This window comes from Ceratotherium simum, chromosome 7, assembly GCF_057802395.1.
Source record: "Ceratotherium simum simum isolate JZ-2026a chromosome 7, ASM5780239v1, whole genome shotgun sequence".
Taxonomy (NCBI): domain Eukaryota; kingdom Metazoa; phylum Chordata; class Mammalia; order Perissodactyla; family Rhinocerotidae; genus Ceratotherium; species Ceratotherium simum.
Window position 1 is genome coordinate 76,574,364 of NC_141906.1, and position 23,037 is coordinate 76,597,400.

The following is a 23,037-nucleotide window of genomic DNA, read 5'->3' on the forward strand; positions in this document are numbered from 1 at the left end:
CTCTGGAGAGAGGGAGAGAGTTAACCAGAAAGGTGACTGTTCCTGGGCCAGCTCCCAAGTATGTAGTTAGTAAAGCCACGGATATTCAAGGGGCCCACGTGCCTGGGAGTGGCCGAACTGGCCAGCCATGCTGTCCTGCTACCTCTGCCGTCTGGCCGTTTGGGGAGCTCTGTGTTTTAGGTGCATTAAGGGGTGGGGAGCATGTTAGAGCATGCTGTGGCTCCTAGAGGTGTAAGCCAGAGAAAAGGGCATAACTAGGGGCGGTCAAGTCTTCACCCCAACTGTGGGTTGGGTGATGCCCATTCCGGGACAGGTTGACAATCTTTTCAACCACCTTTGGAGCCTGAGCATGCACTGATATCGAAGGGAATTCACTGCAGTCAAGGCCTGTGGTGAGGGCTTGAAGAAGATGGGAGTGGTAAAAAAGTGTGAAAAAGGCCAAGGGGCAGAGTCTCCTGGTGAACAGTGTGGACGGGTGTTGTTGCCCAAGTCCAGTGGCCTGCTCCGGGACTCGCACTTGAACTGAGCTTTTTCTGCTGACCTAGCCAGCAGAGTCCTCTTTCTCTCCAGGCCGAGGATGTGGGTGCTGGAGTCCAAGCAGGCCAGACAGTGCCTGGGAGAATGGAGGTGCCCCTGCCCTCCCTATGCAGTAGATTATGGGGAAGGAAGAAAACAGGTTGACGGACTGCTAACTCCTGCTGTGGGCTGTGTCTTTCTGTAGAATGGAAGGCTTCCATGGATGAGATAGAGTTAACCTCAAATATCACCCCAACCTTCCCCCTCACTCCCCCAAAACACAGACATACACACACCCACTGACCACCGAACTATCTTGCCAAGTGAGTGCCAGTCTGGTCTGTTCTGGGGACTAAATACAGTTGACACTGTTGCCTGGATGGGTGCAATTGGCAAGGACAATTTTTGCAGCTAATGCTGGAAGTGTGGCAATCAGAGAAGCCGCCAGCTGTCTCACTTAAATTCTTAGCTCTCTCGCTCTCTTTTTTTTTTTTTTTAAATCGTTTTGCTTACATAATCCACCCCCTTTTTATTTTCTAATTCTCTCCTTGCAAAGCTGGCACCAGAGGGGAAGGGCTGGGGTGGAGGGGGTAGCAATTACACATCAGTTTGGGGAGCATTTACATTTTGCAATTACAATTTAAAAATAAGCCTCCTTAATGATCTCCACGTGTCAACGACAAACCCTAACTGACATACATACTCTCCTGGGCCTGCCTGCCTCTGCCTGAAGTCAGAGGCTCCGCAGAGGCAGAGGCACCCAGGGAGACACAGGGGGAGGCCGGGGCAGCATCTGAGGGGCAGCAAGAGCAGTCAGGGTGCCCTTGAGGTTGGTGGAGGTCAGGTATGAAGCTGAGCACCTAGAAACCAAGAATTCGCGCCTCTAGCTCCTCTCCTCCTCCCTGCGTTTGTGTTCCATCCTAGCCTGTCTCCTTCCAGCCCTGACACAGTAGGGCTCTGTGTCCTCAGGGGGCAGTGTCAGTGCTAGAGCTGTGAGGAAGGGAGCCTCAGCTGCTGATATCCTCCTAGATGGGAATTTTCAGAGTCCTGTTGGGCAAACGTAAATCCTAGTCCCCAAGAGCCAGCCAGTGTGCCTGGATGTTTGTGGACTGGGGAGAGGGGCTGATTCCATATGCAGGGTTCAGGAAGGGAAACAAGATTGTTGTGTCCCAGTTTGGGAAAGACGTTACTCCTCCTGTAATTAGTTAACACATATTTATTGAAGCCCTCGGAGTCCTTGGGCAGGGACTCTGGAACCAGACCAACCCAAACTCAGATTCTAGCTCTGCTATTTGCTGGCTGTGGGATTTGGGGCAGGTTAAGTAAGTTAAGTTTTTTAACCATCATTGTCTTTATGCAGTTAGGATAATCACATTTACCTTATAAGGCTTCTGTGAGGATTAAGTAAGACAACGTACTAGAAAGCATCTCACACAATGTCTGACACATGGTAAATGCTCAGTAAACATCAGTGCCTCTCCAAGCCCCTCCCCAGTGGCCCCGACATGCTTCCTCCTCCCATGTTAAAGCTGCTTCCTTCCAGCTACTGCGGACACTAAGGAAACGTGATCTAGTCTGATTTCTCCAGGTCTCCCCTCAAAGTCAAGACATCTGCACCAACAGCAGCCCCTGAAATGGGCCCCCACCTGCCTCACACACACCCCCACTACTTCCCCATGGGATTCTCTGTGGGGCCTTGGCATCAGGCCTCCGTTCCAGCCTTCAACTTCTCGTGGGCTCCCATCCTGACTCTGGCTTTTAACAAGGCCATTTCTCTCTTTTCTGGACACTAATTCAATGGAGTGACCTTTTATCCAGCCTCACATATGTTCTTTACCTATGAAATCAGGGGGCTGGACCGGGAGCTCTCTGAGGTGCCTTTCAGCCTCGACACCTGTAATTCTCACGTTGTCTCCCCACTCGGCTTCTCTCCACCAGGCACTTATGTGTGAAGCTTTCCTCCCCTGAGCAGCTTCACGCAGGCCAGTCTTTGGGCTGATCACTCACAGTCAAGAACTTAGCATTTGTTACTTGAAACATACGCAAAACAGGTCTCTCCTACTGCAAAAAGAGATACTCATCTTACAAAAGTCTGAGACAGGGAAGATGTTCCAGGAGCAGGACACTTGGCATAGGGCAGAGAACACAGGCAGGGACTGCATTTTATTGGTTTGAGTGTTTTGTTGAACACAGTTAAATACTATGTTTTCAATACTGTGCTAAAAACTTACTTTGTTAACCTAGGTTATATAATGGACAGCTTTCCAGGTCAAAATAAATAGATCTACTCCATTATTTTTAACTGCCACATAGTATTCTCTTATATAGATATTTCATTATTTATTTTAGTTACTTTTTAAATTAGAAGTAAAGAATGTACCTGAGGAAAAAGTACATAGTGTACAAGATATAAAATAAAAAGTGTCCCTTCTCTCCCCCACCTCTGCCCACAAGGTTCATGATCCAAAGTCAACCACATTGAACAGTCTCTGATTTTAGTTGTTTGGTAGCCAATATTTATTATCTTACATAATATACTTAAGTTCCTCTTTCTTAATTTATGTATTTATCTATCAACTCCCTGCTATGAAAGCTGGGGAAATTAGCACACATCCTCCCCTTCCAATTTGTATTAGTTTGACAATTTTTATCAAACTATGTTTGATATTATCTATTCTAATATACAGTATTATATATAATGTATATATGGTATGGTATATATTATATAGTACATAGTATTATATATAATATATTATATAGTACATAGTATTATATATATTATATATTTTTATTTTACAAAATAAAATTTTATAAAATAAAAATTTAATATATTATATTATATAATATATAACATATTATACTATATATTACATATTACTTAGTATACTAGTAGTATATTTACTATCTTTATGTTAAGATTTAGAAGATTTATATTCTGTTATATATCTGTAGTTACCTCTGCATTCTGACTATAGGTTGATTATACGATAAAATGTTATTCAACCACAGAACTAAACAGTATGATTTGGCCACGTCATTACAACTTGGCTGCTGCCTAGAATCTTCCAGAGCTCTGGGGGTAATGGGCTGCCCCTCCTTCCCTCCAGCTGTCTTCCCTCCCTTTGAGTCACACTGGGCCGTTCGTCTGTCTTGTGACTATGTTGTTCTCTTCCTCTGACTTCGTTGTTTTGCTGGAATACTACCTCTAGTTATTTTTATATTGATGGGAGGGAAATAAACGAGTTCTTCCATGTTCAAAATAGACTTTATCTTGTCTTCAAACTTGATTGAGAATCTGATCGAGCTCAGAATCCCAGTTCAAAATCTTTTTCTCTTAGATCTCGAAGATGTTGCTCCACCATCCTCTTATTTCCAATCTTGCAATGAGAATTTATGGAAACTCGTAGTTTTCTTTTTAAGTTCTGAAATTTTACCACCATGTCTTGAGGCTTGAGGTTTGGTTTGCTCCTTTTTTCCTTTGTTACTCGTATTCAGCCCTTGGGATCCCTTTATTTTATTTTATTTTTTTGCTGAGGAAGATTCGCCTGAGCTAACATCTGTTGCCAGTCTTCCTCTTTCTGTATGTGAGCCGCCACCACAGCATGGCCACTGACAGATGAGCGGTGTAGGTCCATGCCCAGGAACCGAACCCAGGCTGCCGAAGCGGAGCATGCCAAACTTAACCACCAGGTCACCAGGGCTGGCCCTTTGGGATCCTTTTAAATCTGAAGTCACCTGTCTTGCTTCAGCTTTGGGAAATTTTCTTCTCATTATTTCTTTCTTTATTCTGCTCAATTGTCTCTGTTTCCTTCTTCTGGAACTTCCACGGCCAGCACAGGACCTGGCACATAGTTGCTGCTCAGTAAATGATTATTGAATCTGTTACTTGGGACCTGGATTCTAGTTAGGTCCCCGTCTCCAACTTGCTGTGTGGCCTTGGACAGGTTTTCTCATTTGAACAGGGAAGAAGTCAGACCTCATGACCACTCAGGGTGCTTCCACTCTGCAGTCTGCTCACAATCGGCTCTGGGTTTGGGAGGAAGCTAAGGAGCAAGAAGTGAGGGGAAAGCTGAGGTCGAGCTGCTGGGCAGCCAGACCTGCCAGCCTCCCACTATGAACAGTTCCCTGCACCTTCCATTTCTTCAGCGTCCCCTGAATGTCTGCCTTGGGGACCTCTCTCCTCAACCTTCTCAATCAATCTCTTCATCTCCCTCTGCCCATCTCCCCTGCTCCCCACCCTTTCTCAGCTCACGTGCACACACCACTCCTGTTAGTGGAATAATCCTGACCACAGCATGTGCCTCGTTAAGTAAGATCCTTTTTTCATTTTTATTAATTCCAGGACAAACAGACAGCAGACTTCTCTCCCAAAAGCTGCAGAGCAGTTGCTCTGACCTGAGACAGCCAGGTCCTAAGGAGAGAAGAAAAATCAGAGAGGCCTGCCGATAGCAGGGATCTGCCCCAATCTTAGGCCACCTTGTGCTCTTAGGGGGGCATCTTAGATGAGAATTCCAATTTCCTCTCCCTCCCCACACCAGAGACTGGCTCTGGGAGCAGACACCACACATGCAGCTCCCTTGCCTGCCCAGACCAACCCACTCTGGACAGAACCTCTAGATCTGGGAGTCAAGATGCTTCGCTCCTTTTCCCTGAGCGGGCCAGACACTGGAAGATCCAGATTAACAAGTACGCCGATCCCAGAAGATCATTTACTGTTCTAAGTCAGAGCATCCTAATTGGTCCCCAAGGGCCAGAGTCCACTGTGCAAAATTGTCGTCTCCTCTTCCTCCACTCCCCGGTCCTTGCTCTGCCGTGAGAAGTGGGGTCCATCTAACTGGAGAAAGAAGAGGAGAAAGTAAAAACACAATCTTGAACTTCAAGTCCACAAAAATTCTATCCTGAAGGCAGGACTCTCTTTCCACTGAGACCACAATGATAGGAAATGAGTTGTCATCGGAAAAGGCAGAATTAAGGTTTGATGAGAGTTATAATTTTCAGACAAGCTGCTAGTATTCAATGATTCTGCAGCAAATAGGAAACACTTCTCCTTGGTGCCTGAGTGCAGCAGAAAAGGCCAGCATATGACTAAAGGTTTCCTTGTTAGAAGCCAGAGAACTACAGACCACTTTCCAAGCCTGGAGGTTCAAGGGGATGGGGCTTGGCAGGGGACAGCCAGGAGTCAGTGGGAGGTAGAACCAGGTCCTCTGCACTTCTGTTTAATTGCTGCCTGCTTCAGAGTCTGTGGGTAATAACCCCACTGCTGGCCTGCAAAGATGTCTTCACTGGTCACCCCTTCAGACTGCTGCTTGGAGTCCCTCTGGGCTGAGAGAGGAAGGAGAAGGCTCTGAAAGGAAGGTGAGCAGGAAGGGGCTTCTGCAGGGGGATGAAGCTAGGACTCAGGGAGATATGACAAGAGATGGGATGCCCCCTAAGGATGGGGTACGCCAACTTGAAAAAAACGATACTGCTCAACTGGACAGGATTTCAAAAGATAGAGCCAGGTGCCTCTTGGCCTGTGAGTCATGGGCATATTTCCCTCCAGAACACGGACTTCTTTGCAGCTGTGGGTGGTCCCTGGAAAACCACGGGTGGGGTGGGGAGAGAAGGCCAAGCGGAGACAGTCACAGAGAGCAGGCTGACTGCACGCTCCTTTCACCGCACCCCCCCTGGGCTGCAGAGGGCCTCTCGGTCCTGGCTGACAGGAGGGAGACATTGACGGAGTCCCAGTCGATGTGAGTCAGAGCCCTGGTCCGAGCTGCAGAGTGTGGGGTCAGGGTACAGGCACCCCGCGCTCTCAGGCAGCACAGATTCCCGGAGTTGTACTCCCAGACAGCAAAAACACATGATCAAATTCCCAATTACACATCGCCTCTTAGATGCAATCTTCAACCATATATTTCTGTCATTTCATATTTGTTCTTTAATTTTGTTCTTTTCCTTCATACTTGAACCCACAGTCCAGTGAGTCTACGATTGAGACTCAAGATCTGCCTCTTTCGGCACACTTAATGTTTCCATCTTTGTCTCTGTGTGTCACGTTTATGAGACCCCTACTTCTTATTGCTGGTATCAGCACTTTCGGTTTTCCATCTTCCACTCATTTTTATGAAATAATAAGAGCAAAATGCAATAAAATATTCAAGAAAATTTGTATACACACTGCTGTCCAAAGATGACAGAGACAACAGAAGTGAACTGTTGCTGGTTAAGCAGTCGCACCATTGAAAGGCACAAAGCACGTGTTCATTAGCTGATGTACAAAAGCCCAAATTGGCTGCGGAAGATATTTAGGTGTGTTGATATAAGATAATCCTTGGAAATTCGGGCAGTGTGAAAGTCAGTATTGGGTGCCTGTGCTGGATGGCCCAACTCAAAGTCAGGCGCTCGTTTTCATGATCAGCCTTGGCTTTCTGTTCTTCTCTCATTTCAGAGGTCTCTTCCTCCTCTGGTGTTTCCTGCCTCCACCCTCAGACTTCTAGGTTAAACATTCAGCCTCTGAAATTAGACCATGCATCACATTTGGAAATTTTCTTAACCTCTCTAAGCCTCAGTTTTTGTATCCATGAATGGGGACAGCCATCATGCCTACACCATATGGTTGTTGACAAAAATAAACAAGGTTATCTGTATGAGAAGCTTAGCACCATGCCTGGTGCGTGGTCAGAGCTCCATAAATGGCAGTCGTTATGACTTCTATATTATCATGTTGCCCCTGTAAAAATTTGCTCCAGAGAAACAAACTCATTCTCACTGAGTAAGCCAAAGAAATTAAGCTGTAACTGTGTATGTATTCAGGCTCCATGAAGAGGTAGACTCTGTGAAATCATATTGCATAGGCTTTTTTTCCCCTATAAGGAAAATGCAAGGAAAAGGTTCATCGGGTTCAATGGGCGAGATGGGACATGTGGACGGGAAGCGGATTTTCCATAGCATAGAAACACACACGGCAATCATTCCCGCTCCTCTGCCCTATTTCTGCCTGATGGAAGGGCTCTGAGTAAGAGGATGGCCCTGGAGTGGAAAGTGAAGGAAGGCTTCATGGAAGAGTAGGGTTTTGAGCAAAGTTTTGATGAAAGAAAGGGCATGGTAGTATAATCCAGAAGGCCTTGCTGGCAGACGAGAAGCACAGCAAAAGACATGGAGGAAAAATTTCTCATAAGGTGTTAGAGGGCATGTCTGCTCATCTGGGGCTTGAGGCCGGGTGGCGAAGCCCAGGGATGGACTCACTGCCCAGTGTCACTTCCTCTCACGTGGCAGCCACCATCCTCCTTTCCCCAGGGCTGCCTCTCCTGACAGATCAGGAATACAGAGCCAGTGTACCTGCCCTCGTTCCAAACAGCAGTGAGGACCAAGGGTTGAGGGGGCCCGGCTGGGCATCCTTTCCTCCCCCAAGCTGACCCCATTGCTATGGACTCTACCTGGTCTCCTCTCCTTTTTCTTGCAATTTCACCTGAGCCACCACAAAGGCCCAGGGGAAGGACATCTGTTGGCTGGGTAAGGAAGTATCAGGGATGAGTGGCTTTTCAATGATAAACTGAGCCCAGAGGACCACTTGCTTCCACAGCCCTGACTCGTGACCATTTTTTTCTGGAGGCAATTTTTAAAAAACAGAACCAGGTATCCTCCAGCCAGAGGATATACTACAGTCCTTCTCAGAGAGAAAAGGCGCCTGGCTGACCCTCTTAGGATACTCTGCTTCCAGGAGAATCTGGGAGTGTCGCAGGTGACAGACTGCATAGGCGTCAGGGTTCCTTACCTCTGAGGACTCCCCCCACCCAAGCCCAGTCCCGCTGCTCTGGCCCCCTCCTGGCCCACCCCTCACGTGGTCCCTCATTTCTTCTGCTTTCCTTCGTCTTCCCAGCTCCCTACATGCCTGCGTCCGAGAAGAGAAAGATTTATGGAAGGGAGAAGGCGGGTAGGGCAGCAGGAAGGTGGCTGCCTCGCTGCTTGCAGAACAGAAGCCCTCTTTCCATCTGGGATCCCCAGCCTCTGGGCTGTTCATCTGTCTCTGTTGAGTTGTGGTCCTCAGGGGCCTGGCCTGGGTTGTTTTCTCAGCTCGGTTCCTGAGCAGCGGCTGCTGTCAGCTCTCGACAAATAATAATAAACCTGGGAATCAGGTTTGTCGAGGGGGATTTCAGTCCCTGGGTTCATTTTTAGATTTGTTTCTCTGTGTGTGTGCAGACAAGAGAGCACGTGGCAGCGTCTTAGGGGAGCAGGCCAGGGCTCCCAGGGGCCCTGGCAGTCCACCCTCGCTGCACCCTAGAAGAGCTGCAGGGCCCTCCTCTGCCCGGATCACTGGGGCTGCCTGGACGTTTCAAAGAAAAGAAAAAGGATTGAACGAAAAGCCTCAAGGTCTCTCCTTCACCTATTCCTCCCTATCTCTCCCACTCATGCTGTTGGGATAGAGATGAAGGGGCTGGAGACAAGAAAGAGAGGCAGAATCCCATCTCCAGTTCGAGAATTGTCTGAGTGATGGGTGGAAACCTGGCCACAGGCCCAGGGAGAGGGATTGACCCAGACCTTCCCGTGGACTCCGATGACCTCCTGGCCTCCATTCCTGGGATGCAGCAACAGGGGAGGGGTTTCCTGGAAAGGGGAAAACGTTCTAAGTCGAGCATCACTAGCTAGAGCAGGACCCAATTGTGGTTGAGTGTGAAATTCAGGACCAGACTAATGGTGCCCCTCTGGGGCACAGCAGCGCCCACTTTTCAGCAGCAGGAGGTCATTGCTGCCATCCCCCTGCCTCCAGGCAGGAGAAGGTGCACACCACTTCTCTGTGAGAAGAATGCAAGCTCTGTGCTTACCCTGAGAGCTAGAATGCTTTCTTTCCCCCCTTTCTGTTTTTTTGTTTTATTTTGTTTAAAAGAACCAAAGGGGGAAAAATTGCCAAGTTGTAAAGTGCTTAAAGAGGAGATGAGAATCTTCATCAAAATGCTAAAAGCTGGAGGGGGAGAGTAATGTGAAAACTCTTGCCTGCTATTTATGGGATTGATTCTCAGATCAAGAAGAAGCAAGCAGTTGGATGAAAGGAATTATTGTTAAGCTCCTCGGTAGGAAGATCTAATGGACAATTGCCGCTATCAGGGGGAATTAAATTGCTGTTTCAGTTTGTAAAATATATCAGCGGCTTTTTGAAGCCAGAAAAGGTGTGACAGCCAAAGCAGGGAGAAGAGCAGGGGCTGCGACTTTCTGGCCCTGGTGTGGAGAAGCAGGAGCCAGGCAGGAGGGAGGGCTGGGCCGAGCACGAGCTGCTCTCCTGACTCTGACCTGGGTCCATTTTTCTGAAGCCACATTGAGAAATAGCTAAATTGGGGGAATAAAGGAGGGCAAGCTGCAGCACTCTGGGCCCTGATGTGCTGGGAATCCCCGTGAATCTGAGACGCAGGGCAGTCGGCACTAGGGCGAAACAGGGCTCCTCTCTGGGAAACCTGGTCGGGGGAGAGGAGGCTGATGTGGGGTGTGATCGCCAGCAGCCCCACTCACACCCAGGGTGTAAGCCTCCCTTCACTGACCTGTGGACACAGAGGGATCTGGGGTGGATAATACCCACCCCCCTCCCTCCAAGAACTGGGTCTCTAGAGCAAGGTTTTCTCATCTCTAGGCTGGGATCAGTGAATGCATAAATGACCTGTTGACCCAGCCACACAGGGAACATATTGTTATTCTGGAAAAGAGCAAACAGCAAAATGGCTTTGAGAGTGGGGAAAGGAGAGGATGTGGAGGCCCTTGGAAGGAGGACCACAGGCCACTTGGAGGAGGCCACACTCCCGGGATGGGGAGCAGGAGGGTCTCCAGGTTCTCTGGTCTCATGGAAGGCTCTTACTCCTTCTAAAGGCCATTTGCTCCAGGTGGCAGGTAAGGGCTGAAGGAGGAGAGAGGTGGGGAGGCCGAGATTTTCCCATCTCTCAGGGAGTCAGAAGCCAGCAGTCCTAGTCAAAGCTCATGCGGCTTCTGCTCTGTCTCCACTCTGTCCCCTGGAGACCAGTGTCATGATAACAGGGCACGAGCTGGCACCACCTCCCGGGTAGGCTTCCCAGAAAGGGAGCAAATGACAATTAGTGCAGAGAGCTGTGGGTGGCCAAGATAAGGTCTGAGTTGCCTGCTGACTTGGTTGTCATCTCTGCCTCTTGCTGAAATCAGTAGAGAATTATTTCCCACTGAGAGTTCCAAGTAGGAACCGAGAGGCACCAGGGAAGTGGCCCTCTTGGCTGGGACATTCTGCAAGGACTTGGGCTCTGTGCCAGGTGCAGTGTCCCCTGGGACCTGGGTAACAGTGGAGTGGCGGCTCATATTTGATCTTTAGCCAGCCAGCCTCAGGACAGGTAGTGAGCAGGGAGTATGATCCTGAGTGTAAATCCAGCTCAGATCCCCTCCGTCTGTCCTTCCATCAGTAACACGGACACAATTACCCTCCTGGTGCCCATGCCCCACTCTGGGCCTGGTCTTGGAATAGGTGACTTCCATTTTCCCCCAGCACCCCTAGGTCAGAAAGATGTGAGGAAGCAGCATCTGCTAGGCTATGGCATTCCTGTCACCTCGGGCCTCTGACCTTCCACCTGGCTCCGGAACACCTGGAGAGAAAAGGCACAGGCCCCATGTTTGGTGTGTCGTGAGGGGGCGGGTGCCTGGGGAGCTGGACCTCCGTCATTCCTCAAAGACCCTTTACTGCTCCCTCACTTTGAAACATTTCACCCAGAACTTCTCACATTTTACAGCTTCCCAGCCCACGGGTGCATCCTCTCTCTCGCCTCCATCCTCTCCACCGTCCCCACACTGGTCTCACCCTTGTCACCACCCAGTGCTGACTCCACACCGAGGTGCGGGGACCCTCGAGTTCCGCTAGACACTCAGCTTTCAGCTTAGGATTTCTAGCCCTTACTGGGTTTTGCGAAGAGACCTGGTGTGTGTGTGTGTGTGTGTGTGCATGCGTGCATGCCTGTGTTTCTTTAGATAAATCCACAGAGTCACATGAAATCAGTGACAGATTGACACCGTTATTTCAAGATGCATCGCTCTGAGTTGCCAGCACAGGAGACCTAGCCAACTCCTTCCCACCAACAACACTTTTTTTCCAGGCATAATTTATAGCAGTGGGGTGAATTTGTTTCCAAAAGATGAATATCACACTATCAGCAACAGCTGCCTCTCATTTTTATTTGTTTTTAAATTTGACTCAAAGTCCAATTCTCTATACACATCAGAAGCTGTAAATCCTAAGGCGACTGATTACATGATTTAGTAAACAGGTTCTATTACATAATGCAATTAAAGGGGGCTCCACCACGCCACCTACAGGCCACTTCTGGGAGGGGAGCTGGGCCAGAGACAATCGTATGGGACGAAGCTCTCAGAGGAATGAAAGTAAAGGAGATGGCGGGATTGCGCCAGGGTTGAGGCCGCCTCTCCGGAGGGAGAAGTTGAAGCCAGCCAGGTTACTAATGCAGCCTTTGGTCCCTCCTGCTGAGTTCACTGTGTTATTTTAGCCTCCTGCAAATCTGTCTAGACGTCAGAACCCAGGCCTGGGCAGCTGCTCAGAGGGGCGGCCTGGGGTTGGAGAGTGGTAACCACCTGGGGGCTTCTGGGCTGGGGGACTGCGGAGGACCCCTGGCTCTCTGGTCTCAGAGGGGCCTTCTTCCCTCGCTCTCAAATGAGAAGTGAGGAAGAGAAGACAGGAGCTGGCTGGCCTTTGGAATGAAGCTACAATGCAGCTATTTCCATTCTATTCAACAAAGCTTGTGTGAGTGCTAACCATGGGCAAAGACTTTCAGAATATTCTGGTGAAAGCCCTCATTTTGTTGCCTGAGAGGGAAAATGACTTGTATAGGCCACAGATAAGTGGCAGAACTGGGTGTGGGATCCAGACTTTTTGACCCCAAGCACAGGCTCCCATCATGGGAGTTTACAGATGAGTAAACTGAGGCCTAGACAAGGGATGGGACTTCCACGGCCTCTACTTGTAGCAAGGGAAGGAAAATAATGAAAATACTGCTCGTGTGTGTCTGAGGACCGAGGAGAAGGGCTCCCAGGGGGCCTCAGCAGGGCCTCTTAGCTGCCCTGCTGAAGAAGGAAGGAACGAGCAAGGGAAGGAAGGAGAGAGGGAAGGAAGGAAAGGAGACTCAGGGCCAGTGCTCTCTCCCCACAATCCTCTGCCCTAACCTACAACACTCTTCAGATGAATTAGGCTCTGGGGCTTCAAGGAGTCTGGTTTCTCCAAAGAGCTCTTGTAAGAGTGGGTCATGTATATCTGAGAGAGGAGGGGACTTACTTCCCTGGAGACTAAGAGAGAAACTGGACTAGAAAGGGGGAGAGGAGGGAGGGATGAAGAAAATAAGACCATCAGAGTCCAAGAGGGTGGAAATATCCCCCCAAACCATCCTGTGCCAGCCACCTGCCCCGTCGCCAATCTGGGGCAATGGGGTGGGACAGTGAGGAGCCAAAGGGTCCTCTCCTCTCCTACCTCAGTACCAGATACAGTGCAGTCTCAGCTAGGGTCAGGGGGCAAGAACAAATGCTGTCTGTCAGGCAAGCTGGCCAAAGAGTTCCCAATTAGCACTTGTTTCCCATTCTTAAGGGCCTGAGCCCCCAACCCCAGCACCCCAGCCCAATTACTGCTGGGCAGCATTAACCCCTTGGTGCCCCAGGCCGTTAATGGAATGTTAATTGGTCTAATGGGTTTCATGTCAACAAGTCCTAATGAGCTCCTTCCTAATGAGCTTGGTATTTTTTTCTAAGCCTGTTTATCAACACACTGGAGTTTGGGCTCCAGACTGAGGGCCTCTCCATGCAGGGCTGGGGAGCTAGAGTGAGGAGACAGAGGGAGCGGGTGCTCTTGGGCTGCCTGTTCCTCCTTCCTAAAGGGATGTCCTTTCATGCCCCCTCAACCACCCCAACCCACGCACACCGCCTCACTCAGCTCCTGAGCTCTGTAAAACGGCATTTTTAGCTCCTTTTGGTGATAATATCAGTGACACAAATTATTTGTTCTTGGATGTCATTGTGGGGTTGAGTGTTGCATTAGGTTGTTTTTTTTTTTTCCTCCTAGCTGTCATATAATAAAGGTTTTCAGCATTAAAAGTCCTTCGAGGTGAGCCTCTCCTCAGTGGGAAATTTCCCTGGTAAATTGTTCCTCCTGTGTCCTCCATTTGCAGTCTTGGCTGTGCTCCCTCCAGTGCCCTGGTGTCTGGTAACAGAGTGCTGGGGCCTCTGGCCAGGGCAGAGCAGCCTCCCCAAGCCACTGACACATGTTCAGAAGCCCGAGGCTGGGTTTCTGGAGCTCAGACCTGCCACTCTCCTCCCTGCTCCCAAAGGCAGTGCAAAAAGCGCAGGTTTTCCCAAAGGGCCCAGCACCTAGCGATTGCTCAGGGAGTTCCCCCCACCAGCTGTGGAGTCTCTGACAAGAGAAGTCAGGTCCCCAGATTCCTCTCCAGGTGGTTCCACAGCCCCCAAGCCTAGCTGGTGGGGTTCCCCACGGATGCAGGTAGTGCATGTGTGGGTGGAGTGGTGTGAAGAAAATAGCCAGCTTCCAGAGATGGGCACCCCGCCTCCCCCAGTGTCAAGTCACCAGAGGCTTCTGTGCCTGAGTGAGCAGAGAAGGGAACTTAAGCCCCTGATGAAAAGGCCTCCTGTTCTCTTGCAGGAGAAGCCCCCAGAGGGCAGTGGAGCAGTGGCCTAGTGGCCTGTGGTGACCCCAGTGAGGGGGAGGGGGAGGGGCAAAGGCCATCTGGTCCTCAGAAAATTGTTCCTATGTCCTCTGGGAGGCGGGTCTGGCCCCTGCTCCAGAGCCCGGCGGGCTCTGGACTGAAAAATCTCCTCTCAGCCTGTACAGTGGTTGTTTCTGGATGCAGACCACTCTTAACCATTCCTCCTTATCCCAGGCAGGGCAGCCCTCACGCTGTTACAAATATTTCTAGGGACAGTGACTCTAGTGAACAAAAGAATGAAGATTAAAGACTCCTCTGTTTAGCCCAAATCCTCTTCATTGAGCTTCCTTTGCCTTGCCTTCACTATGACTTTCTCATCCGTGGAATGAGGTTACCAAAAGACGGAAACCCGAGGTTAAAGGGAACTGGTTGCCCCCAAGATGGGAGAAAAACTGCCTAGGAGGGAGTTCCCACCCCAGACTCTGCCCCCAGGCTCCCTCTTCTGGAGGCTGCTGGCACTGCAGCCCCACAGCGGCTCACTTTTCTCGGACCAAGGATCATCTACGATTGGCGCTCCAGGGAAGGGGTCCTGAAGGCAGATCCTTAGGCCCCAACCAATGTTATCTCATTTGCCACAATTCCAGGAACAGCTGAACCTAAAACACCCCTGAAATATCTCTTTTTCCTTTATTCCCTCAGGGTCCAAAAGAAAGATTCCACACCCAATTTAATATCTCAAAACGCTAAATTCTGGAAGTTCTTTCTGATGTCTCAAAGAGTCTGTATCCTCTTTTTTTTTTCCCTCTGGAACCCTCTTCACTCTACTCTTGCCTTCCTTGATGTTTACGCCACCCAAACAAAAACGCAGCCATGGAAGTAGGTATTAGTCCTCTGCCTGAAGAGATTGGCTCCCCTCAGTGCTCCCTTCTGAGCCTCCCTACTTCGCTCTTTGCGAAAGTAAAGCCTGGATCTTGGTGTCCAGTGTATGTGAGAGGGGGAGACCCTGAGTGACTTTGTTGCAAAGACATCATGGTGGCCCATCTTCTGAGGAAGGCCAGGGAGGGCGAGGGAGATGTAGCAGTGAGGCCAAGGGGAATTACCTGCAGTCCCGGTGTTTTCAGCGCAGGAGAAGTCCTCTCTCCCAGTGCTGTCTCCTCTGGAACCTCTGTCTCACTTTCTTCTTTCCTGCTGGACTGTCATCTCCCTCTAGTAACAATGCTCCTTGGAGAGACAACCTTGCCTCCTTTCATCTATCCTCCCACCTCCCCTAGCACAGTTCTTTGCACGTAGTTGATACTTGATAAACATTGGTTGAACGAACACCTGAATTTCCAGTGCTTCCACATGTGCACTTAAGGTCAAAGCAGACCTGGGACTTTGGAGACTCAGGTCAGACCAGTGCTTCTATTTCCTCCTTTTCTTGAAAAAGAACTGAAACACAACACACATATACACAGACTCACACACACACACCCTCATAGGGCGCTGGAGACCAGCCCCTTTCCTTAGGCAGCTCCAAAACAACCTCAAATTCCCGCAGAATTCAAGGCTGTGAACATTTCGAAGGACCCTGGGGAGGGGGAGGGAGAGGAGAGGGGAGGGAGGGTCTGAGTGCTGTGCTCCCAAGTGCCCTCCACCCAGGAGCAGGACAGGTCCCGCCCCCCACAGTGGTTCACAGGAGTCTCCATGCCCCCTGAGCGACGGGGCTGCCTCTGGCAACTAGCCTGTGGTTTCCAGCTCTAAATATTTCAGGGCACCTACTGTAGCTAAACAGCTCTGGGCATTCTGTTTCCTTGGGTGGCACTGCCAGGCTGTCTCCACTTACAGCACCACGATCTGGTTCAGAAGAAACCTTGATGCCCAGTGGGAGCAGCGTGCTTACTGGTGATGGGGTAGGGGTGGTACAGTGGAGCAGACCGGGAACTGGGAATCAAGAGATTTTGGTCTGATCCCTGCTTCACTAGCACCACTCCCACCCCATACACACACATCACTCCTCTTGGCCTCCATCTCCTCCTCTGTAAGAGGGAGTGGACCATTTGGCTCTGACGGCTCTTCTGGCCCCACGTGACTGTGACTCTATATTGAACGAAGGCTAAGGGAAGGCTTCCTCAAAGAATGTGCAGGCACATCCATATGCCCATAGTCACAAGCACACACCTAGAAAGTGCTCACTCGGGCACTTGGATGTTCCCCCTGCTTCTTTCCCTTCCCGGAAGATCTCCAAGTGGTTACCGTGGGCTGCTTGCTCCGCACCCTCCAGTCTGAGGTGGGGACCAGCGCCCCCACCTCCCTTTCCACCACTAGGGGGTGTGGTGAGCTCACCTGGGAGGGGTTAGTCTGGAGTTTGGAGACCCTGGAGCCAGAGATGTGTAAATAGGAACTAGATGGGCCTGAGGCCTCCTGCCCCTGAGAGTGCAGGTGGCTGTTCCGGAAGTCCTGGGGAAGGGAAAGCACCCTTGTCTTGTGGGGTATCCACAAGATGGCCTCCAATCCCCTGTGCTGCCACCAGCCAAGCCCCCTCCCAGCCTGCCCCCACCAGGCCAGAGCTGACGCTGAACAAATCATGGCTGGGGTGTGCAGGTTGTTTTATGTATGATTTGAACATTGTTCTTTCAAGTCAAAATAGCACAGCATGCCCCTCCCCAGCCAGGCCTCTCCCCTCAGCTCTCATTTGTTCCCCTAAAGGGCCTCCAGCCCTTCTGTATCCAGTCAGTCCAGGTGGCCCAGCCTGAGAACACGTCCAGCCGGCTGGTCCCCAGGGCTCCCTGCGCTCAGCTATTAACGGTGCGGCCCCCTTTCTCCTGCCACAGATCCTCGATGTGAATCAATCCCATGATGCAACATGCCTCCCCAGCCCCTGCTCTGACGATGATGGCCACGCAGAATGTCCCTCCCCCACCCTACCAGGACAGCCCGCAGGTGAGTGTCGACTGACCAGACGGGGAAGGGGGTGCGGTGGCCTTCCCTGGGGCGGAGGGCAGGGCTAGGCCTCCCTCAGCTATGTCCTGGCCGTCTCTGGGCTCTTCCCGCATCGGGCCTGGGGGGGCTTGTCTGGAAAGCCTAGCAAACACAGACCCCTGGAGGGAGCCATTGCATTTGACACAATACCAGGTTCAGACCCTACATGGGTCACTCTGTCGCCAGCACCTAGGACTGTTGCCTAGAGCACCTAGTCGTGGTCCTGTCCCCACCCCACCCTGCTTCAGGGCAGAGCAGACGTCAGCCAAACACACCCACTGCCTCACTTGGGGAGATCCAGGAACAGGTAAATCGTGTCTGCCTGTGAGTGTTTTGGGAAACTTCTTAATTAGAGGGTCCTTTGTACTGACCCCCCTATTCACTCGTCACTGGACCCTTACGTCCAGTCCTTCTCTATCTGCCTATTGGAGGAAGCTCCCTTCTCTTCAGATGTCTGCTCGGCTTCTCTACAGAAAAAGGCCAGGACTATTTCTGTATACCCTCCAACCCTTTCCCTCTGGTTCCCAGCTCAGACACAGCAGCCCCCAAAGTTCTCCTGCTACTCCCACCTGGTTGCAATTTCTGCAGAAGGCACTGGCTTCACCCTGTCTTCCTATTGTCTCTTCCTCCTTCTGGAAGCCTAGCCCAGCTTTTGTGGGTTGGGCTCCCACAGTCCTTGAGAGGATCGCTTCTGCTCTTTGCTTCCCCCATGTGGGCCTCCCCTCCAGACTTGGATCTTTTGAGACTTGGAGTTAGTTACGTGGCTGTGGTTTCTCGGAAGGCTCCATTCTCTGATCTTTACCTTCACACGCTCCTGTTTTCTCTACCCTGGTGTCCCAAGTCAATATTAAATCAAAAATTATTTATTGAGCAACAATAATGTAAAACGCAGCCAGCTAGAATATTCATTCATTTAACAATGTGCAGTGAGTGCCTACTGTGTGCCAGGCAATCATCCTCACTTTCTCCAACAGCCTTCTCTGACCTGCCCAGATATCCCTCACTCGTTAGCCTTTCAAACACATCCCTTCTCATGGACCACACAGAACATCTGTGCAGCATGGAAAGGATATTAAGATGCAGATGTAGGGTGGGCAGACTTTTGCTCACATTAGGTCTCATGGCCCTGACACCCCCAGCCTAGTGGGAGCATAGCTGTTCTATTCATCCTTATTATCCCTCCGTGAAATTAACCCTTCACAGTGTCTGGCATGCGGACCACCACTGACTCCTCTCCCCTTGAAAGTCCAACAGCACTCGTCATTCACCGACCTTTGAGCACGGGACCTTTTGTTCCCCCCTCCTGCTCCCACATATCAACTCCATGCTCCTTCGTAGGCTCTCCCCAACCTAACCTCACATTTGGCAAACCCTCTGCCCACGTCAGCAGCTCCATGAATGACCACGGGGTTGGGCTTGGCATGTATACAGGTCGTCTATTCGAAAGCTTCCAGGTGTCCAACATTATGTCAGGGTCCTTCCCTCTATAGTCCCAGATCCCAGACTGAAGTGCAGATAGAGGCAGGGCCTGGTGGAAACCTAGGAACCTAGAGGCCATAACGGGGGCAAGCATCCTCCTTCCTCAGTAGATGCTGACCCATTCCCTCGTCTGCTCAGGCAGTGTGGGGACCCCTGGGGTATTGATTAAGAGGCAGGATCTTGAGCTCCATTTCTTTTGTAGCTGGAGACTGCTCTGCTCCACAGTAGGAATGGGGAATGGACACAGGGACACTTCCTGTATTTAGCAGGTGGTGCGTGCAAAGGCCCACACCCCCATAACCAAGGCTCAGGGACAGACTAGGGTAGGGCCAAGAGGTGAGAGAGCACAGCTGGTGGCTGCTGCCTCCCTCCCTCCCACCCACCCCGTTTTGCCTGCCTGGGCAGCTGGGAGAAGTTTGGGTCTGGTGGGGATTAGCAGGAGAGCTGCAGCCAGGGCCTGTGTCGTCCAAGAATGCGGATCTGGGTGTAGCTAAGCAGAGGAGCCTAACTGCAGTCTCAGCATACAGCTGAGAATTAATACATCCCCGCTGCTGAGGGAGGTGATGGAGGTGGGGCTGCCGTGCTACGGGCTCTCAGCCCCCCAGAAGCCACCACTGAGCTGCTCTAGCCTTTTGGGGGACGGAGGCTCCAGTTCCGCATCTAGAGCCACAGACCAGAAGCCTGACGCGGGGACTGTCCCAAGGCTCTCCTCTCTGAGGAGCCACCAGGACTTCACCAATGAAAATTCTCACATTTACAGCAAAGGAATAATTTGTCCTGGGAAAGCCACACATCCACGTGTACCCTCAGAGGTCTAGGAATGAAGTGTCTGACAGGAAGTCTCAGTGTCCCTGGAAAAGTGACCAGGCCAAAGTCTGGGGTCTTTGGCTAGACCACTAGGCTCTGGCTAGATTGCCATGGGCCTTCCCTGGGCTGAGCTTGTTCCCAGGGAAACTGACCAGGATGGTGATCACGGGGAGGAGTAGGGCAGGGATGGAATGGGTGGGATGGAGGAGGTGTGGAAGGTCCCCAGAACAAAGACCTCTTACTCCTGGGGAGAGGCTCTTCTCTCCAGAGAGTGCTAGACTTTGAGGCCAAGTGACTTTCAGGGGGGGCCCTCTTCTCTACTCTTTGGGGCTTCTAGGAGTGGCTCCCACATGGGAATGGAACATAGGACTCTTCTGTGTGGGTTTTCTGCTGGGGAACTTGCTGTGGTCCTCCTGCTTTCTTCTCTTTGTGCTTTCAAGTGGCTGAGCCCAGCTTCTCAGGGGACACCCTGCTCCATTGCCCTCGTAATGCTCGATATCCTAGAGAGCCAGCTGCTCTCTGACACTCGGTGTCCTCAGGGACGCCAGATCTAATAGGAACATGGGTCAGGCACACAGGGGAATCACTTCCTAAATGGGGCTCTCTGGAAGGATTCCCCACTTTCTCCTCGTTCCTTTAGGTCTAATCTCATTACTTCTGGACCTGGTACGACTTGTTTCCTCAAGGCCTGGACAGCTGAGCACATCTCTATATCACCTCCTCAGAAACCCAGTTTCTTCCACAGGCAAAAATGGACAGTCTCTGATATGAAGTCCCCCAAATGAAAAAGGAAGCGAGCAGCAGAGCCCTTCCTCTGAGACCCATGCAGTCATTTTAATAATGTTCCCGTTGTGCTAAGGGCTAGCAATACTGAGCATAATCTATTCAAATGCACAGGAGAATCTCACTTTGGAAAATTAGGAACCTGCATTAAAAAATTCCCAAGCCCCGGACCTTCTTTATAATAAATTAGAATTTTTTTTTTCGAGGCAAGTTCTTAAGTTGGCAATTTCATTTTTGAAGTTTGGGGAATAAAGTTATTAAAAATGAGGGAGGCTTTTTTTTCTTCCCATTTCAGTAGAGAAGTGTTAATGGTTATGGCCCCATGCTGTTTGGGCACAAGCCAAGCGTTATGATGGCCAAGCAGCTTCCGGCCCCTTGGTTTTGTTTCAGCCCATCTTGGGGAAACTCCGTGATTACTTGTAAGGATGTCACTCTGTGTTTATTGTGCACTAAAGAAAGACCGTAAGTTTAGAAACTGCAAAAGCAACAACCCACTGGAACCCTTCTGGTGGCCTGCTTCCTCCTTCTGGTGGCTTCCTGTTAAATTCTGTTGAGGTCGCAGCACCCTCTGCTGTCTAACTGCAGTACCTCAATTCTGCATGCTGTAGCTGAGCCCTTGATCCAGACCCCTACTTTAGGCCCTGAGAGGCAAGGGCAAGTCATCGGGATCAAGGAATTCTACAACGGTTGTTTAATGAAAACATTGTCTCCAGGGAGACCTGGATGTGAACGAGGTGTGTGGTCCCTCCGTTCAACAGAGTGTGTGAATTCCTACATCACCCTCCTTCCATTCTGCATCTTTGCCACAGCTGGCCATCTGTCACGTGGACTTTCACACCCCCCTCCTCCCACTGCCCCAGCACCCCTCTGATCCTAATGGAACTCTTGAATATGTTCTCCACTATTGCTCCCTCTCCCAGCACATGTCACTCCAGTCTCCCTCCCAGAATTTTTGTGGTGACACAAGCCCCCTCTCACTCCTTCTAGGCAGATACCCTTCACTTGTGTAGTCTCTTCACCTCTGAAATGTCATTCAAGTCCACCCATTTCCTGTAGCATTCCATATGCAACATCACCCACAGAGCAAAGTTCTCCCTTCTGTAGCTCCACCAGCAATTTCAGGACGCCATCTGGATTTTCTAGTGAAGCACAGCTTCTCCACCCTCACCTTACTACGCACGAGAACTCCTGCTATCAGCCACCTCTCGCCACTCTTCCTCAAACCTAGACACATACCTACCGTTCCACAAATGTCTTTGCCCTTGGCTTATAGGCGAGACAAATATTTTATCTGGTCTATTTATGCATGTATTCAATGTTTAGTATTCCTCTGTCTGCATGTCCCCACCATGTCAGGCTGCATAAGCATTTGACTAGAAAGCAGAAATCCCAGTGGGTCCTTGTCTGACCCACTAGGCACAGCCCCCTCTGAATGTGGGCACTCAATTAACAGTTCAGATTAGGAGAAAATTAATAGGTAGGTAGCGAGGTGCTTACGTAGGATGACTTGACGATGGGTGATATTAAAAGAGTTTGGCAATTCACCAAGGATGCAGCCTCATTATTGACCAGAGGGAGGCGAGACAGGCAAAGTCAGAACTCAGTACGGGAAGCTCACTTGGGAAGGAAGTCAAGCATTTGCTTGGGACCCTTTGGCAAAAGCTGTGTTTCTCCATCCTTCTCCATCTCCCTGCAACCCTCAGAGTCAGGAGAATGGCGTTCAGGACTCCGGGAAACTGCTTGGAGATCTGGGGTCAAGATGATGCTATTTCTCCTGTCCTGCAAGAGGAAGGCTAAGGCTGGGCCAGCCAGTCAGGGGAGGCCAGACCAGGCCAGACTGTCTCTCTTGTCCTCCGAGGATCTTCTTTCCCTCCCTGTCCTAGCGCTATTCTCACTCTGGGCGGGGCTGGGGGAGCAGACATCCTGGGGAAGCTGGATGGGCTTTGATCAGTCATTAGGATCCCCATGCTGGTTTCATTAACTGGAGGCAGAGGGGGTGGCTGGGGCCCCTGGCTGTGAATGGCCCCCATCCAGGCCACGCAGCTGTGACAGGCAGAAGTGGGTTCAGATGTTTTCACACTTTACATTCCTCTCATCTCTTTAAGGGCTGGAGCCCCCTGCCTTGCAGGGCCCTCTGCTCAGCTGCCTGTGAAACACATTCGCTTTGCAGCAATAGAGTTAATTCAGCAGCTTTCAAAGTCCCCCTAAGCCTTTTCTGTGGTGGTGATTGACAGCTCCCTCTGCCCCTGGGGGTAACACCCCAGGGACCATATGGGTGACCTGCCCTCCCTTGCTTTGGCTCATCCAAATGGACTCCTCTTGCTTTTTTATTTTCTGCAGGGCTTTTCTTCTCTTTATGCATAATGACCACTCTCCCTGGCCTGCTTGGGCCACCCATGTCTTTAAACTGTACATATCCCTGAACTCTAGCTCACTCAAGACCTGGATTCTTCACGTGTAAAAAGCAGAAACAACCTCCAGGTCCGACCATGGGGCCTTCATGCCCCAACTTAGGAGACAGTGAGCTGGCAACATGACCTGTAAGCTTGTGAAGAAACACTCAAATGGCCTTGTCTAGGTTTTTTATTTGATGAACTTACTACTTTAATTCTGATATTTACCAAAAACACAGAGATTTTATTGTCTATGCTCTCACCTCCAAGCAAGATGAGTGCCCTAAACAGTTACAAAAATAGTTAATGGCCCAGTATGCAAAGCTTAAAATAAATCAGGGAACAGGTGACCAAAGTCAGCAGCGGGCCTGAGGAGGACTTGGACTTGCCTTGCCTCCCTTCCCGGCGCAATCTTCTAGGAGCTCTCGTGTCTGTGTGGTGGGGCAGGAGGGGGGATG

General features: G+C 50.5%; 1 protein-coding gene across 4 annotated transcripts in view; it reads left to right on the forward strand.

Annotated features, from left to right (window-relative positions):
- PKNOX2 (PBX/knotted 1 homeobox 2) overlaps positions 1–23,037 on the forward strand; it is a 186,457-nt gene that overhangs the window by 91,666 nt on the left and 71,754 nt on the right. For all 4 annotated transcript variants that reach the window (XM_087433884.1, XM_087433886.1, XM_004438429.2 and 1 more), the window contains one exon: positions 16,970–17,078. In XM_087433884.1, coding sequence (XP_087290010.1) covers positions 16,992–17,078 — 87 coding nt within the window. In that variant the 5' untranslated portion in view covers positions 16,970–16,991. The remainder of the gene's footprint in view (positions 1–16,969; positions 17,079–23,037) is intronic.